Genomic DNA, 18,131 nt, shown 5'->3' with positions numbered 1-18,131 from the left:
AAGTGTGTGTTTGTGTGTATATAATTAATTAATATTTGATATTTATAATATATAATTAATTAATTATTGACAAACCCACATCCTCATTTATCTTATCTTTTTCATTCGTATAATTAATAACAACTTGCACAATAATAATTATATTTAATTCGCGGTAATTATTCTATGATATTGAACTTATGAACGTCTACTAAAAAAATAAAAATCAAAGAAATGAAAAACGATATAATTATTTTATCAATATAATGTAACAGAAGAAATCAAATGCATATAATAAGATTTTAAATTAAATACACCGTAACACGTTTCGTTTATAATTTTCAATTATTATCCATCATTTTCTTTTCTCGCAATTTTTACGACAAACGAATTAATAATGATATATTCGTAACTTAAAAAAGAAAAGAGAAAAACTTAAAGGACAAAGATAACAAATTTCGATTCTGGTGGTAACAATTATAATCTAACTTTCATCGATGATGACGTAACGTCCGGAATTATTATGTTATGGGAAAACTCTCACTTTGAGAGAGATTCCCCCTGATGAAAATATCTTAATATATCTTGGAAATTAATTGCAAACGGAATAACAATTAAAACGATAAGAATGAATTATAAATAGAACAACAAGAAATATTAAATTATAATTAATTAACAAGAGAGAAATTAAAAAAAACATTCATGACCATGCTTATATATATTTATAAACACGCGTCCTTATGGTCAACACTATACGATATTTCATTTCCTGGTATAAATAACCACAAATTATATTCCTTCTCTTATTTTGTCTTATTCGGTTCTCTTATAATCCTATCTAACTTTTTTTCCACGTAGCAACATTTACGTCAGAAATATGGCCGAACGTTAAACGTAAAGAATACAAAGTACAAGGAGTTTCTACATGGCAACTTGTGTGCCAATAGAATACACTCTCATCCAGTTAAGTGTAAGCAAGTATAATAATACTACTTTTTTTTTTTTTTTTTAATTAGATGTTTGAATGTTCCACTCGTTACCTGTCATCTTATATGTTATTTACGTCAAAACGTTTTTTATAAAACTATTTTAAACTAACAAAATTCTTTTCGATTATTTATCCACACATTTGTATAATTATTAAGCATTAAATTAATGCACGAAATGATGAAACAATTATTCTAATTGAAATTAATCATAATAATGTAAAGAGCTTTTCATCATACATAATAATCTAATAAAACAATCGATCGATAAGGAAAATCCCCTTCCTTCTTCCTGTTTCATTATTATTTCATTTAAAATTTCAAATTAGTCTCATGATTGATTAAATAACAATACCAATAACTATACTTGGATATTATACACACGCATACACGTATACAAAGATACGATGATTTTTAGAAGCGAATTTAATATGGAAATTAAGTTTTTCAATTTGTTTTTTCTTCTTCTTCTTTTTTTTCTTCTTCTTCTTCTTCTTCTTTTCTGTTTGTTTGAGGTAAACAAGTTTTTAATTGAACAATCAATCGTAAAAAAGGTACAAAAAATAAAGAAAAATACGCGTCGGATCAAATAAATCGTAAATTTTTTGTAAATCGTCATTATCAATAAAGGTCAAGAGAGGATAGAAGTTTCACTTTTTTTTTTTTTAAACGTCGGTTTTTTAAATTTACATCTTTTCTCGTTGTTAAACATTTACAATGTAATTTTCTTAAATGAAAAGAAAAAAAAAAGACGTATCGAAAGAAGAAATAAAAAGAGTTATTTTATCCAACTCATCGTAATACTTTATATCATTAAACTAACGATTGTACGTATATACGTAGTATGCATATTTTTATTCTATTTTTTTTTTTTTTTATTATTATTATTTTTACAATAACAATTATCGTCTCGATGTGTCGATAATGTCAAATTTTTTTCTTACCATTCATTCGCTTAATTATTATTCCGATGGAAAATAATATTTCTTGGAATCTACCAATCGCGTAAAAAATTGATTTTAATTTATTATGAAAAAAAAAAAGATAACATTACAAAAAAGAAAAAGATACGTAACAATTTTTTAAATATTCGTGAAATTTGTTTAATTTTAAATTTAAATTAACTTTAAGAAAATTTTAACGATTGACAAATAATTCGATCGATAAACTATCGATTTTTATCGACGAAAAAATATTCTTTATCACTTTCGTACCTTGTGAAATATTTAATAAATTTAATTTGTCGTTGGATAATTTGTTATTAATATCAAATGTTGGAAAAGAAAGTAAACATTGTTTAAAGAAAGAATATAAGAGCGTAAGAAAATACGAGAACTGATGGATATTATATATCGTTCAAAATGTATTACATAGTACAAAATGAATTACATCGTCGAGGTCACCCGGTATAGTAACATGTAAGTCATTGATTTCTTTTACTGGTCTTGGAGACTCAAACCCGATTGGCATACCTGGACATAAAATGGTTTACCTCGAATAAACCTTGAAATTAAAAAGGGAAGAATAATGTAAACGAAAAAAAAATTAAACGATTGATAAAAAGAAATATAGTAAGAAATATAACAAAAACAATTCAATGATAAAGTTATCTGTACATCGAATAAAACGTAAAGAGTTTCATTCCATCGTAATGATTAGAAAAGAAAAAATAAAATGGAAAATAATATCAAAAATAAAAAAGGTGATAGAAAGAAGTTTGATTAATTAACAATTACAATAAACAATTCAATTGGATCTACGCAAGACATAACAACATGACTATTAATATTCATAATAAATAATATCATTGAAATAAAATCTATCGAGAGATGAAAAGAAATCATTCTAGAGTATTGCAAATTTTGTTATCGTCATCTTTGACCTAATAAGAAATGTAATAAAAGATTTAAAAAAATTAAAGAAAAAAGAACCAAAAATTCCGCGTTCGATGAAGGATTAATGTTATTAAAAAATATTACAATTACAAATGAGTATTACGACATCGATTGACTGTTTAAATTATTGTGACCATTAAAATACTAATTTAATTAATATTTCATAAGATTAATTTATTAACTTATAACGCGTTTTTTTTTTAATAAATATCTCTTTTAATAGAATATCTCTTCTATTTTAATTTCTTCCGCGTTATTTCGTAAGAAGAGAAGAATTTTCAAACAATGCCATTTTCTTTTTGGTCTCTGTTCCTTCGATAATACATAATTGTATTACACATAACAATTCGATTAAACTATTATTTATATACATTTTTGTATTATTTTTCTAGTAACATATATTATTTTTAATAATAGTAGTAAGTGCGTTAAATGAGAAACGTAAAGACAATGAAAAATATTAGTGAGAACGACCCACTTTCTTTATTATTATTATATTACGTTTAATTAAAAGAATCTTTCACCAAGTTTAAAATGTTAACCGCAAAGTATATTTCTAAACGATGCTGCTGCAATCACACTCGACGAATTAACATAATTCTTGTAGTAATTTTATAATGGAAATAAGGCAAACGAGAATGTTACATCAGAAATAGAATGCTCGAAATGAATTATGTTATATTAAATATATTCCATAAAACGTTCTCTTATAACGTGACGATTAAAAATTAAAATTGACTGAAATATTACCACACACAAAAATATATATTATATACATATACATAAAGAAGTGAAATAAAAATAAATTAAAAGTAGTCTATTTAGAATAATGATGTAATATTATAATAATAATAGTAATAATATATTAAGTCGATTATTATATAACATAATAATCAAAATAAATTTAAATTAAAAAATTTATTCTGTAGAACATGAACATAATGTTCCAAATACTGATACACTATATGGAACCATGCAATCGAATTTATAACTGATTATTTAAAATCATTAATGTTATTCGTGTCAATATCATTGATGTTGTAAATGCGATTTCCTTTACATCGTAAGACCGTATTAAAGACCACCATGTAGTAAACTTAAACGAGATTCGAATGTCAAATGTTACTAGTTCACGAAATTCATGCCAAGTATTATTACAACGCTTACTATGTGAATATTTTGTTTTTTTAATCAAAATATATATTTTTATATATTTTGTACACCATAAACTTTAATTTATTTACTTGAAATTTACATTGCAAAAGAAAGAAAAGAAAAAAGAACAAATAAATGGATCTATTATTTTTTATCAAATAAAACAAATTAAGAAATATTATTTCAACATATTTTGTAAGAAAGAGAGAAATACAATTAAAATATAACAAATCAAATAAACATATTAGATAAAAAAAGGATATTATTATAAGAATTTTATTTCCTATTATTAAGTTTTATTTTTTTAACGATCATCGAAGTTCAAAACGTTCACAATATAACGCAAGATTATTGTGCAAGATTAAGGAACGTAGCCGAAATTAAAATGCTGACCACGTAGTGGCTCCTTACCAATGCCATTCGTGTTATGACCACCATTGTGGTTGTTGTTGTTGTTGTTGTCCCTTCGTTGATTTTTATAGAAAATTTAATTCATATTAAATATGTAGCTCGAATTTTATGGATACATTTAAACAAAAAATTAATTATAAAATCGAAATATTTTATTTGTGTAAAACAAACGCGACAAATTTTGATTCCACGTCGTATAAGTATTGATGAAAATTTTCAAACGTCACACGTTTTCGTTATAGATCGGTCACGTAAGCCATAGATTTAAAATTTTTTCCCATTACGAACGTACATATAAATAAGAAGTTTCGTATTTTCGTATAGCTTGTTTCTTTAACAGCATTAACGTGAAACGCATATATAAATACAATTTTAATCATCTTATTTTGAAATATAACTCGTTCAGTAATTCTGTTTATTTCTCATTGTATGAAATTACAAGAAATCATAATAAATATTTATTATATTTAAGAACTTGTTAAATTTCCGTATCATTTCTTTACTCATTTATATAATAATGCTGTTAAGAAACAAAATTATGAAAAGACAATTATAAATATTAAATGTTTAATAATACAATCTCAAGACCACTTACTAAACCAAAAGGATATAAATAAAATCTATTTATATGTTTAATATACATGTGTACTAATAAATGATCTTGTAAAAATGATCTACAATAAAATATTTATCACTTATGTTTGTCTTTACACGTGGTTAAATACTCTTTATTTATTATTACCACATGATTAATGAGCTTTCTCATTAACACAGTAATTATAATATGTTTAGTTACCTACCTACTACTAAATGATCAACATTTTATCTATCGATTTCACCAAATACTACATCCAAAGTACCAATAATAGCAACAATATCAGCAAGCAAATGACCTGGTCCAATATGTTTCAAAGAAGCTAAGTGTGCAAATCCAGGAGCCTTGATTTTACACCTGTATGGTTTACTACTACCATCGCTGACAAGATAAACTCCAAATTCACCCTTGGGTGCTTCAATAGCTGTATATGTAGCACCGGGTGGTACCTGGAAGCCTTGCGTGAATAATTTAAAATGATGAATTAGAGCCTCCATACTAGTTTTCATTTCTTCTCGACGAGGTGGAACAATTTTTGCATCGTCGCATCTCACTTCACCTGCTGGCATCTTATTTAAACATTGCTCGATTATTTTAAGAGATTGACGCATTTCTTCAACACGTAGCAGATACCTAGTTTGAAATAAAAATTATTTGATAAATATACAAAAATCACTCAAATGGATTTAGATTTATTTAACTATTATATACATTACCTGTCGTAACAATCCCCATTAATGCCAATAGGAACATCAAAATCTATTAAATCGTATGCATCATATGGTGCTACTTTTCTTAAATCCCATTTAATTCCAGATCCTCTTAACATTACTCCACTGAAGCCCATATTTAATGCATCGTGCGCTGAAACTACACCAATATCCTTAGTACGCTGTATCCATATTCTGTTATCTGTCAACATGTCTTCAACTTCATCGAGTCTTTCTCCATATTGTGAAGCCCATTCATGAATATCATCTAATAAACCTAATGGAAGATCCAAAGATACTCCACCAGGTCGTATATAAGCGGCATGCATACGAGCTCCACTAACTCGTTCATAAAATTCCATTAATTTTTCTCGTTCTTCAAATAACCAAAAGAATGGAGTCATAGCACCAACATCCAGTGCGTGGGTTCCGATTCCCATAATATGATTTAAAATACGAGTAAGTTCCGCAAATAATACTGTAATCAAAAACATTCATTATTAGCATATATATATAGATAGATAGAACTTTTCTATATCGTTAACTTTCTCAATATTAAACACACACCTCGAATATATTTAGCACGTATAGGTACATCTATATTTAATAGTTTCTCAATTGCTAAAGAGAAACATTGTTCGTTACACATCATGGAAACATAATCCAAGCGATCAAAGTAAGGTAAAGCTTGCATGTAGGTTTTATATTCTATAAGCTTTTCTGTAGCACGATGCAAAAGACCAATATGTGGATCGGCTCTAAGGATCTCTTCACCTTCCAATTCTAATATCAAACGTAATACTCCATGAGCAGCAGGATGTTGAGGTCCAAAATTAATTTGTACATTTTTTACTTGTGCACTTGGCTGTTCAACCAAATCAGGATATCCATCTGGATATGGCCAATTTACAGGATCAATCGGTATAGCCTTTGGAGCATCTGTTTTTGAGAAATACTCTGGATCTGGCACCCATTTGTGAGCACATCGATGTTGTCTAGAAACAATTGTTTTATTATTATATATTGTTCTAATGACATCAACTAAAAAGTTAAGCACAAAATATATATATATAAATAAAATAAGTAGTGTTATGTAAACATATTATAATAACTTGTATTACATTAACCTACAAATAAAAAAGAAAAGAAACAAGGCTTTGTAAAACTTACGTAGCATGATATACTTGAGCTCCATTTCGCACAAGAAATGTTGAATCGTTAAAAGATCTTAAAGATTTTCGTAAGACCGTTCTTAACACTCCAGCCGCCATGATGCAAAACTAGTCTAATGTAGTTGTTCTGCAACTCCCGAACATAACCGAATCTAAACGAATATAACCGAACCTAAACGAACATAGACGACATCTTCGAGCTAATTGTACGATCGATAAAAATTTAATAAATACCTATATTTATTTGAAATTTTTATTCAATTCGATTACAGAATAATTTTGTATTAAAATTACTCATTAAATTAATATTTAAATTAACACGATATAAAAGAACGCTACGATAGAAGATGCAAATATAAATATTGACACTTGTAAACTCCATCACGTGTTTTTATATATTTTATATATTTGTAAAGAATTATTTATTAATTTGATATAAATGATATACTGACAGAAAGAAAAGTAGCTTTTATGTATTAGAGTTAACATTTATTAAATTCATCAATTAAAACTCATTAAATTATAAGAGCATCTCATTAAAGCATAGAATATCATTTGTCAAATATTTGAATACTAATAAAAAATGACTAATTTCAAATGTTAGAATACATATTTTAAGAATATAATAGAATTACTTACTTATTATCATGATTAGTAATATCATCTATCTATGTCACCAAATACTATGTCTATGGAACCAAGAATAGCGGGAATGTCTGAGAGCAAATAACCAGGTCCCATAAATTTCAATACTGCCAAATGAGGAAAGCCAGGACTTCTAAGTTTACATCTGTATGGTTTATTACTACCATCGCTAATAAGATAAACTCCAAATTCACCCTTTGGTGCTTCTATGGATGTGTATGTAGCACCTGGTGGTACACAAAATCCTTCCGAATATAATTTGAAATGATGGATAAGTGCTTCCATAGTTGTTTTCATTTCTTTCCTCCTTGGCGGTACTATTTTCACATCATCACAATTCACTTCACCAGGAGGCATTTGATTTAAGCATTGATCAATTATTCTAAGAGATTGACGCATTTCATGCATCCGAATGCAATATCTATATGATGATATATATATAATATAAAAATACAAATCACTTTTAAAAATTAAAAACAATACAATTATAATATTACTATATTACCTATCATAACAATCTCCATTTATACCCACAGGTACATCAAAATCAATTAATTCATAAACATCATATGGTGCAACTTTTCTCAAATCCCATTCGATACCAGCTGCGCGCAACATAACTCCACTGCATCCAAAATTTAATGCATCTTTAGCTGTAATTCCACCGATGTCCTTCAAGCGTTGTTTAAAAATCCGATTCTCTGTCAATAAATCTTCTACTTCGTCAAGTCTTTCTGAATAAACACTAGCCCATTGATGAATATCATCTAATAAACCCAAAGGTAAATCCAAAGCAACACCACCTGGGCGTACATATGCTCCGAACATACGTGCACCGCTAACTCTTTCAAAAAATTCCATTATTTTTTCACGCTCTTCGAATAACCAGAAAAGAGGAGTTATTGCTCCTAAATCGATTGCTTGCGTTGAAACTGACATAATATGACTAAAAATTCGCGTTATTTCTCCAAAGAGTACTGTAATAAAAAAAAATAAAAATAGTAATTTACAGTTTTTCCCATGTATTTATAAAATCGGACTGTATCAATTAATGAATAAATTAATATCAACCTCTAATGTATTTGGCACGTATTGGTACATCTATGTTCAACAACTTTTCTACAGCTAAACTGTAACATTGTTCATTGCACATCATTGAAATATAATCCAAACGATCAAAATAAGGTAAATTTTGCAAATACGTTTTATGTTCCATTAATTTCTCTGTACCACGATGTAAAAGTCCAATATGTGGATCAACTTTAAGGACAATTTCACCTTCCAATTCCAATATCAAACGTAAAGCTCCATGAGCAGAAGGATGCTGAGGACCAAAATTAATTTGTACATTTTTTATTTCTACACGTGGCTTTTGATCCAAATCAGGATATCCATCTGGATATGGCCAATTTACAGGATCAATCGGTATAGCTTTCGGAGCATCTGTTTTTGAGAAAAACTCTGGATCTGGCACCCATTTGTGAGCACGGCTATACAGTATATATGCATATATATATATATATATAAATATAAGAAGAATATCAACAAAAAACAAGATTATTTCGAAAATACTTACGTACGAAAATATTTGCTAACACTATTTCGAGAAATACACACAATTTCTTTAGATATTGCAACAGATTTTCTAACAATCATTATAAGTATGTACAAATACTTTCGATAATAATAATAATTTGATTGCTAAAATCACGGAATTATCTAAGATACAAATATAACATAAACAAAATCGTAACAAAAACAAATTAGAAACTAAGAAAACAAATAAGACGCGTAAAAATCGCGAAATTAAATTTTAACAAATCTCGATTTAACGCGAGATTTTTCGATATCGATTTACACGTAATCAATTATTTTTGTTTAAAATAATAATATTGAAAGCCAATCAACTCGGTTTCTATGGGAATACTCCGATATTGTTTGGAGTTGTATTATTTAATGTTCTATGCTAACGCAAATTCTTTATTTCTCCGAGTAAAAAAACTCAAAACAAGAGGACCATCCCATATTGTTTATTTCATTCGATAAAGTGTTTAAAAAATAAATCAAGAACTTAACAAAAAAAAACCTAAAAGCATAAACAATGTCCGTAACAAATGGAATTCCAAGCACCGGTTTGACCGCGCAAGAAGGAATACCAGAATGGGATCAAAATAATACAACAACATTGATACAAATGTACAAAGAAAGAAAATGTCTTTGGGATACGAGCCATGAATTTTACAAAAATCGACGTTTCCGTCGCGAGGCACTTACAGAAATGGCGAATCATTTCAATTGTTCTTTGGCGGACGTTGAAAAAAAATTATACATGCTTCGTAGTTCATTTCGCAAGGAATATCGTAGATGGAATTATGCCAAGTTAAACGCAGGACCGAACAACACGTTTTTAGTCAGAAAACCACAATGGTTCGCATTGGATTTATTGATGTTCCTTAAGGATGACGTTACTAAAAAATCACTGATACCGATAAATCCAGTTAAAGCGGAAAACTGTACTCAACAACAGCAGCAGCAACATGCCAGTCAACAAAATCAACAACAATTTCATCAAGATCATACGAAATCGCAACAAGAAACTCATCAACAACAAAGGCATCAACAATCTCAAAAGGATTTGGATCTAAGCGTACCGGTTACAATAATATTTTATATTTAAAACAATTAACGTTTCTTTATAATAATATTCTTACGTCACCTGTTTTTTTGTTTCCGTCCCAATTACAGGAAATTCAAAATGTTTTTTATTACGACAGCGAGAACAGTACTTTAACACCATTGGAACCAGGCGAAGTTACTTTGGATTACAGTTTACAATCAATACAAGTTTTTGAAAAAAAACAATCGCCTGGTAAAATATTAAAAAGAAATTCCAACGTTGAATCAAATCATCTCGATGTATCATCTAATAGCAGTAAGCGTCAAAAATGTAAGGATCCGAATGATACACGATTACGATTAATAAAAGCATCAACGATAGACGGTGTTCAAGAGAAAGACACTTTTACTGCGTTTGGCAATTTTGTCGCAGAAGAATTACGAAATATGAAAGATAGCGGTCAGATGCAGCTAGCCAAATTACGAATTCATCAAATACTTTTCGATGCTACTCGTAATTCTCTAAAAGTTCCAATACCAAGATTGTAAAGTTTTAAGTAATTTTCAATACGATTTAAAAATACATTATCAATTTAATTTCATTTACGTATAATAAATAAATAAGAAATACATATATATATATATATATATATGTGTGTATATATATATGTATATCTAATGCTTTTTAAAAATTGCATTACACACACAGAGACCAAGGATCACAGCCTTGATCATCCTTCACATTCGTATTTTATTTGCAAAGGACAAAGACGATTATTGTCATTTCAAGTTCAAATTTCTTCACGGGCGAAAACGATTGCCAAAAGTTTGACGTAAGTGACGGTATTGAGGCTGCTATTTCGAGGATAGAAATACGATGGTATCATCGTCGTTCTTAACCGGCCAACATTCTACGCATCCTAATCCCGTGGCTCGAAATATTCGATTGGAAAGTATGGTTGTTGTTCAAGTAATACTTTCAAAGTTCTTCACGGGATAGGAACCAAATATCAGTTGTTTCGATGATCAGTGCTTTGTATCTTATCTGCTTTTTTCGAGTTCCATTATCTCTTTTTATATTTTATTTTTTATTCTTTTTATTTTCTCATTTTAATTTCCTTTCTTTTTCTTTAAACGAAATAGAAAAGATAAAGCGAATGTTCTTTTTTTTTCCTTTTTTTTTTCTTTTTTTACATTATCTTCTTTATTTATCAATAACACTGTATGGGTGTATCTCTGTATGTGCACGCACGTGTGCTAACTTATTCTTGTTCTTCTTCGTGTACAAAGGTACAAAATTAAATATCTCTTAACGTATGAAATTCTTAGATATCTTTAACACACACATATTTTCTTTCTTTCCTCCCCTGTCCCCTTTTTTTTTTCTTTATACAATATATATATATCGTTGTCATCGTTGTGTTTAAAACGATATTAATAACAATAATAATAATATCTAATAAAGATTTGGTCGATCTCGAGAAAAAAAAAACACCGACCTTCGAGATTATCTCGTACGAAACGAACTATAATAATACTAGAGTTAATCGGTAAAACTTAGATTATAAAAAAAATAGAATAATAATTTTGCAAAAGTACCGAATCAATTCCTAAACTTTTATAACGCACGTATAATACTTAATATTCGAACTATCGCGCGTTCTTCATTATGATTCGTCATATACACGAATCAGGTAAATTCAAAGACGCATGAAATACACGTGCACCACGTTGAGATCTCACGACAGTGATAAAAACTTTATTATTAATTTTGTTTGAAGAAAGAGAGTTAAAATGTTCATTATTATTTTGTTCTTTTCTTTTTATCGATTCCATTTAGCTTTTGTGCCAAAATTGTGCTAATGACAACAACAAAAAATATAAATAAATGAAATACTGTGCAATGATAAATACAAAGATCGATGAGATTACGAAGATATTCGTTGAAAAATAATTTTGCGAAATGATAATGGCTTAGCGAATATAATTGTTGTTTTATGTTTTGGTCAAGCAACTTAATCGTTGTTGTTGCTCCATCCCCAAAACCCCTCCCCGCGCCCCCAATAACGAATTAAAAATGAGGAAAAAAAAAGGCTAATGAAAATCGTAAAGAAGATATCGATGTAACGATTGCGGTAATTGAAGATTCCATACGATTTTTGGTAATTTCGTGCCGCATAATCTGCGAACTATGAGCCTAGCTTGATGGGTCAATGGTAAGGGTGTTCTCGCAGCTTCCATTACCAGAGCCTTTTGAGCATCGGTCAAACTACTTGATCTTTTGATCATACAAGGATCGAAACTTTCCGCTGCTTCTAAAAGTGCCCTTAATAATCTAGGTTTGTCTGCGGTATTTTGTAGTGAATTTAATATACCGTGTGGATCACGAAATTGAGTCTTTATGACAACTCTGGCACCGTATTTTAACAAAAGTGCGACAACTTCGACAGATGGATTTTCGTTGGATGCCACGTATTCTGCTAAAACTGGACGCAATGAAAAACCTTCGTCGCTGCGTATTACGAGATTAGGATCAGCGCCACGTTCCAACAACATTTGAAGAATTTGTAATCTATTGGGTATGTTGTCCGCACAGGCAACGTGAAGGGCTGATCCGATGATCGGAGATGTTGCATTAACGTCAGCACCTAAAATAAATATTATTTTTATTTATCTACACAAACACACAAAAAAACAATAATATATTTTTGTATACTTATTAACTGTAACAACGTGTAAATGTATATCTTATAATTAAGATAAATTATACGTACGTTATATATCACATCGATATGATATAATAGAAGAAAAAGATATTGTTATGTTAGAATTATTTAGTTAATTATTAATAAAAATTATAAAGATCGACGATACTTACCGGACTCTAATAACATCTCAACGATCGAAGGATCACCCTTGAGTATAGCTAAATCTAATGCGGTTGGTTTTTGATAATCAGGTCCAAGAGATAACCTTGCACCCTGTTTCAACAAAAGATTGATGACCGCTGGATCACCACCAAGTATCGCATAATGCAGAACCGTTCGATAATCGTGCCTCGAATCGGCCATGGAATTAACATCCGCTCCGTAACTCAACAACAGTAATACCGTAGCAACACCCTGATAATAATAACAATTAATTATTATTATTATTATTATTTGATTAGATCATTTATATATTTCTTACTTGGGGTGATCTTGCTGCTTTCATTAAAGGAGTTAATCCAGCACGATCCCTCATATTGGGTTGTGCACCAAACGCCAATAAAAGTTCCATACACTCCAGATCCAAGGGTGATACCAAATTAATCTCGGAACCGAAGAAATATCTCTTGTTTGGATTTGCGCCAGCTTCCAACAAAGTCCTAGCCACTTCTACGTGACGATTTCTCAAGGCTAATCGTAACGGCTCGTCGCACATCATAGTCCTATGGGATAACAACATATATATGTAACACAATAAGGAGGACAGTTTTAAAAGAGAGTCAATACATATGATATTATTTTTACAATCATATTATTCAATCGTTAACGTGACGATTGATCGATACGAGACTCGTTATTGGCTTACGATCAATGGATTCCATCGTAACAAATATATAAATCTATATTAAATATAACCCCGAACCATATATAGTTTATCGTTAGATGTAATTTATATTGTTATAAATAAATAAATACAGATTATAATAATTGAAGTAATGTGTATGATATTAAGACGAATCAAAAGTTATATTGAAACTTTACTTTGAAACTGTACAATGGGATTGTTTTTGTAAAATTTACTTATTGGAAATATTAATTTAAACATAAGTTAATATTTCTAATTATTATTATTACACAAATTAATATTAATTTAATTTAATTTAATTTAATTTAAAAAAGATAAGAATTTGAGATTTACCTAGGAAATAATTCCCCGGTGTCTTTTCTATGATCCACCTTGGCACCATATTTTAATAGAAGTTTAACGAGATCGAGAAAACCATGTTCAGCAGCTAGATGCAATGCGGAATATCCGCATTCGTCGGTTGCGTCGATATCAGCACCACGAACCAAAAGTAATTGTGCTGCATCAATGTACCTCTGCCACACTGCATAATGTAACGGTCTTAGACCTTGAGTTACAGGCTCATTTGGCCTTGCACCACATGCAAGAAGTATCCGAATTTCATCCAGCGGTTGTAACCTTATAATAGCGTCGGCCAGTTCCCGTTGTAACGGGTTGGTGATGCAATGCAATGGCATCTGGAAAATAATGTAATTTATATGATTTTTTACTTTGGAATAATAATAATAAATATGAAACGAGTGATTAGAAGATTTGACATCTTTCCTAATTCTTCTATATAATGATACAAAATAAAAAAAAAAAGAATATATAATATAATATAGAATATAAAACGTAAATTATTCTTTCGAAACGTTGTATATCGCACTGAAAAATTTCTTCCCAATTAAATTTCACCAAATAAATTAACAAACTCACGCGTAGTGCATATTTATTTGGTCCCATATTAAATTAGTATATTTTTCAAAGAGAAAAAAGAAAGAAACAAACAAAAATAAGATGTTTTCTTGCAGATCCACGAGAGATACGATCTATCGTGCACTGTTAAAAAGAACTGAACAGATATCCTTCTACTCTTGTTATTTAAATATATACAAGGAAGAAGTATTTTTTAGAAAGCATGCATACACTGGTGGGGGGAAGACTTTTTGAAGGTTACTGTGTAACAATCATTGGTGGTGGTAAAAGAACCCCGCCCCTTGAAAGAAGAATTTTCTTCTTGAAATAGTAACTGCACTTATATATCTTTTGTGTTGTCAATTTAAGTTCATTTTAATGTTTGATCCTTTTTCTTTACAAATTTCTTAAGATTTTTCGATCCAATTACCTGAAGAAGAATTATCAAAAACATTCGTTATATTGTATTCTTCAAATTTATTGTTAATCCTGTAATAAAGAAAAACATTCCGAGCATAGTTATTGTAGCTTTTTGTTCAGATAAAAGTGCAATTTTTCTTTCGTTCATTTCAATTTTTTGAAATATTTTTCGAGAAAAGGTTTCCTTTATCTTTTGATTTTCATATATATATATATAACGATACTAAAAGAAAAAAAGAAAAATATATAAATAACGAGACAGAGGAAGAATAATTCAGTCCCAATATTTTTGTTGCATACTAGAATAAAAAAAGCTAACTTTATGCATACGATCTACCTACGATTTCTATCCTACGAATAAATTTATCTTATTTATTTCCTCGAATTGAATAGGATGAAACAGAAAAAGAGAGAGAAAGAAAGAGAGAGAGAGAGAGAAAGATTCAACGAGATGATTTATTTCGATCGTAGAAGAAGAAAGAACTCTCTTTGTAGGTCGACGTGCTCGGTTAATCGATTGGACAAGCCGCCAAAACAGCTTTCAGCCCACGTGGTGTTTCAGAACATGAGGAACGAACGTGGTTACGTTTGAAAACTCGCGGGAAAAACAATGGACGTTCGTGAACGAACAAAATGAAGCTTAATGGATATTGTATTGTATTTATTTAGTATTTTCTCTCGTCCAAAATTATAATTCTTGATGATAAAGGTTCATAGGGAACTTGGACATGAAAAGAAGTAGAACTTAATTTAACTAAGTTGGACGTTTCGTCCCTTTATTGGGACTTCTTCAGCAACTTAATCTTTAAAGTTAAACTTTGCTTTTTACTTTGTATTGTATACTAATAAATTAATTGAATTTTAATGGAGAAAAAAAAAATAAGAAAATATTAACACATTTTTACACACGAATAGGAAAATATTATTTGATAATAAATTTGTGTGTGTGTGTTATTAATTTTGTATAGAAAGAGAATAAATTTATCTACGATTAGAAGATACACGTTTTCTATGCGAATAATATATCGTTCTTTTTTTATTGTTTTTTGATTGTTCGCGGTAAACGCATTAATAGTTAATAATAATATATCGTAATCTCGACACGCGTCACTATACATTGGAGTAATGAAAAATCGCCAACATCTTTCTCTTTCTCTCTTCGAGAAACTTTGCCAAGAAGGTGGCACAATTTTGGCGATGATACCGGAAAAAGCTCATCGAATACGATGATATTCAAAAATCACGCAGTCTGCAATACGCGGGATTATGATGAGATGATTATACTCGTTTAACGGTGACTAACAAAAACAATATTGTTTATTCTTCTATTTTATAATTGAAATAATGTTCTTTCTATAAAAAAAATATCTTTGTTTCTAATCATTTTAAACTATCTTGGATATTTTCTTTTCTCTTTAAACGACGATACAAAAAAAAAAAGAAAAAACAACAAATGTTTATTGATCTCGATCACGCCATGGGAAAACAAAAAATGAAATATTTTACTAATGAAATATTGTAAAGAATTAAAATGATATATCTAACCGATGAAGATTCTCTTTGCTTTTTCGCAACACCCCGTGAATGAAGAAACAACTCTCCTAACATAAGACGTAAAGAAAATCTTAGAACTTGGTGTAACCCCTCTCTCTCTCTCTCTCTCGGTTTCTATTTGAGAGTTTCGCTGCCAATTTGAACGAACGAACGTACCTTTTAAAACGATTAAAAATAATCGTAGACGTGCGCGCATGATCGCGATGCGTATCATTAAATCGGCCATTGTACATGATTGACATGATTACGTATCTTCTCTCTCTCTCCGTATTACTTTCTTTCTTTTTTCTCTCATATAAAATAAAAAAAAAAAAAAACACAAAAGAGGATAGAACCATTTTGATCGAAAGATAAAATAAACAAACAATTTTTTCCAACATCTACTCCAATTACAAGATCCTTCGTACATTCAACGATTAACGTAAGTATTTATTCTGTTGTATGAGAGGTGTAAATCCTATTGTTTCTTCTTTATACACATATATATATATATATATATATATATATATACCTTTTTGAATTTTCAAACTAAAAGAAAAAAAAGAAAAATATAGATAGAAATAAATAAAAGAAAAAAAAATGATTTATAATAAATCGACAACGATGAAGATTTAAAACACCATTTAGAATAATATACTTGTACATTAAATATATATTTATATATATATATATATATATCGTATTACCGATAGTTGTGACGTTAAAACCGGCGAACTTAACAACCAACCAACACCTCCCCTCCTCCACCCCCTGTTATTGTTTACTCACATCGAATACGGTGCGATGCTCCAACATGTAGAATTGGTATTAGAAACTGCCTTCTTCGTCGAAAACTCGATCCTATTTAAAGCTTCGAACGGCGATTCTCGACACGAAAATAACACAAAGGGATCGTGCGAGAGCTTGCGCACCGCGGTATCGTTACCCTCTCTTTCTATCTTTTCACTGTTTCTCTCTTTATTTCTATCTTATACTCTCTCTCTTTCTCTCTCTCTCTCTTATATATATATATATATATATATATATATATATATATAAATTTGTTTTTCTCACTTGCTCTTAAGAACAAGACGCAATTTTCGACACCGCGACCGATTCGATACGAATTTGAACGATCTTCAACGGATTACAAGTGGTCAACGTTTCTCCATCTACCATGACATCTTTTAAGTACTCATAATATTATCTTCAAGAGTAATTTCAGATAAAGTTTATACTTCTTCCTCTTCATATCTCTTTTTCTTTCTTTCTCTCTTTCTTTCATTTCATTTCTGTTCTTTTCTTTTTTTTTGTTTTTTACTCAGAGACTCGTTCAGCAAACCTTTCTTTATCAAACGACGACCCTCTGTTTCGTTTTTCTCACGATAACAATGTGCCTTTTCGTATCATTATTTTTTTCTAATATTGTATTATGCATCGATCGTTTTCTTTTTTTTTTTTTTTATTGTTAAATTACTTCCGTCTCGAAATTTATTTTCTTTTATCGTATCATATTTCATTTAATTTTTTTCCCCCACATCCGA

The 18,131-nt window shown here is 29.5% G+C and overlaps 3 protein-coding genes across 4 annotated transcripts; all 3 read right to left on the bottom strand.

Annotated features, from left to right (window-relative positions):
• Positions 1-5,113: 5,113 nt before the first annotated feature.
• Positions 5,114-7,059, bottom strand: LOC106791505 (NADH-ubiquinone oxidoreductase 49 kDa subunit-like). The gene is made up of 4 exons (XM_014757180.1): positions 6,902-7,059; positions 6,299-6,726; positions 5,738-6,209; positions 5,114-5,654 (listed from the first exon to the last, which is right to left on the bottom strand). The coding sequence occupies exons 1-4, from the start codon at positions 7,000-7,002 to the stop codon at positions 5,249-5,251; spliced, it is 1,407 nt and encodes a 468-aa protein (XP_014612666.1). The 5' UTR covers positions 7,003-7,059; the 3' UTR covers positions 5,114-5,248.
• A 495-nt stretch (positions 7,060-7,554) lies between these two features.
• On the bottom strand, positions 7,555-9,204 carry LOC106791496 (NADH-ubiquinone oxidoreductase 49 kDa subunit-like). The gene is made up of 4 exons (XM_014757153.1): positions 9,125-9,204; positions 8,620-9,038; positions 8,054-8,525; positions 7,555-7,969 (listed from the first exon to the last, which is right to left on the bottom strand). The coding sequence occupies exons 1-4, from the start codon at positions 9,202-9,204 to the stop codon at positions 7,564-7,566; spliced, it is 1,377 nt and encodes a 458-aa protein (XP_014612639.1). The 3' UTR covers positions 7,555-7,563.
• A 2,145-nt stretch (positions 9,205-11,349) lies between these two features.
• LOC106791513 (ankyrin-1-like) lies at positions 11,350-17,516 on the bottom strand. Of its 2 annotated transcripts, none has more exons than XM_014757189.1 (5): positions 17,377-17,516; positions 14,071-14,414; positions 13,354-13,594; positions 13,043-13,286; positions 11,350-12,773 (listed from the first exon to the last, which is right to left on the bottom strand). In XM_014757189.1, exons 1-5 carry the CDS (start codon positions 17,401-17,403, stop codon positions 12,259-12,261), a joined length of 1,371 nt encoding a protein of 456 aa, XP_014612675.1. In that variant the 5' UTR covers positions 17,404-17,516; the 3' UTR covers positions 11,350-12,258. The 2 variants fall into 2 exon arrangements, with proteins under 2 accessions (XP_014612675.1, XP_014612674.1); XM_014757188.1 differs by having other exon boundaries at positions 11,350-12,812; positions 17,377-17,515.
• Between the last annotated feature and the right edge of the window lie 615 nt (positions 17,517-18,131).

Source organism: Polistes canadensis, unplaced genomic scaffold (assembly GCF_001313835.1).
Source record: "Polistes canadensis isolate GaletaPanama2010 unplaced genomic scaffold, ASM131383v1 scaffold_313, whole genome shotgun sequence".
Lineage (NCBI taxonomy): Eukaryota > Metazoa > Arthropoda > Insecta > Hymenoptera > Vespidae > Polistes > Polistes canadensis.
Note: the sequence above shows the minus strand (reverse complement) of the source record. Positions and strands in the feature narration are given on the sequence as shown.

Bases quoted from the DNA above. Each gene is read 5' to 3' on its own strand.
- LOC106791505 (XM_014757180.1), bottom strand. From the start codon at position 7,002: ATGGCGGCTGGAGTGTTAAGAACGGTCTTACGAAAATCTTTAAGATCT. The intron at 6,727-6,901 runs GTAAGTTTTACA...AATTGTTTCTAG, and splicing joins GCTCAAGTATATCATGCTAC to ACAACATCGATGTGCTCACA. The intron at 5,655-5,737 runs GTAATGTATATA...ATTTCAAACTAG, and splicing joins AATGGGGATTGTTACGACAG to GTATCTGCTACGTGTTGAAG.
- LOC106791496 (XM_014757153.1), bottom strand. From the start codon at position 9,204: ATGATTGTTAGAAAATCTGTTGCAATATCTAAAGAAATTGTGTGTATT. The intron at 9,039-9,124 runs GTAAGTATTTTC...TATACTGTATAG, and splicing joins GTTAGCAAATATTTTCGTAC to CCGTGCTCACAAATGGGTGC. The intron at 8,526-8,619 runs GTTGATATTAAT...TTTTTATTACAG, and splicing joins ACGTGCCAAATACATTAGAG to TACTCTTTGGAGAAATAACG.
- LOC106791513 (XM_014757188.1), bottom strand. From the start codon at position 17,403: ATGTTGGAGCATCGCACCGTATTCGAT. The intron at 13,595-14,070 runs GTAAATCTCAAA...GTTATCCCATAG, and splicing joins ACCGGGGAATTATTTCCTAG to GACTATGATGTGCGACGAGC. The intron at 12,813-13,042 runs GTAAGTATCGTC...TATTTATTTTAG, and splicing joins TGAGATGTTATTAGAGTCCG to GTGCTGACGTTAATGCAACA.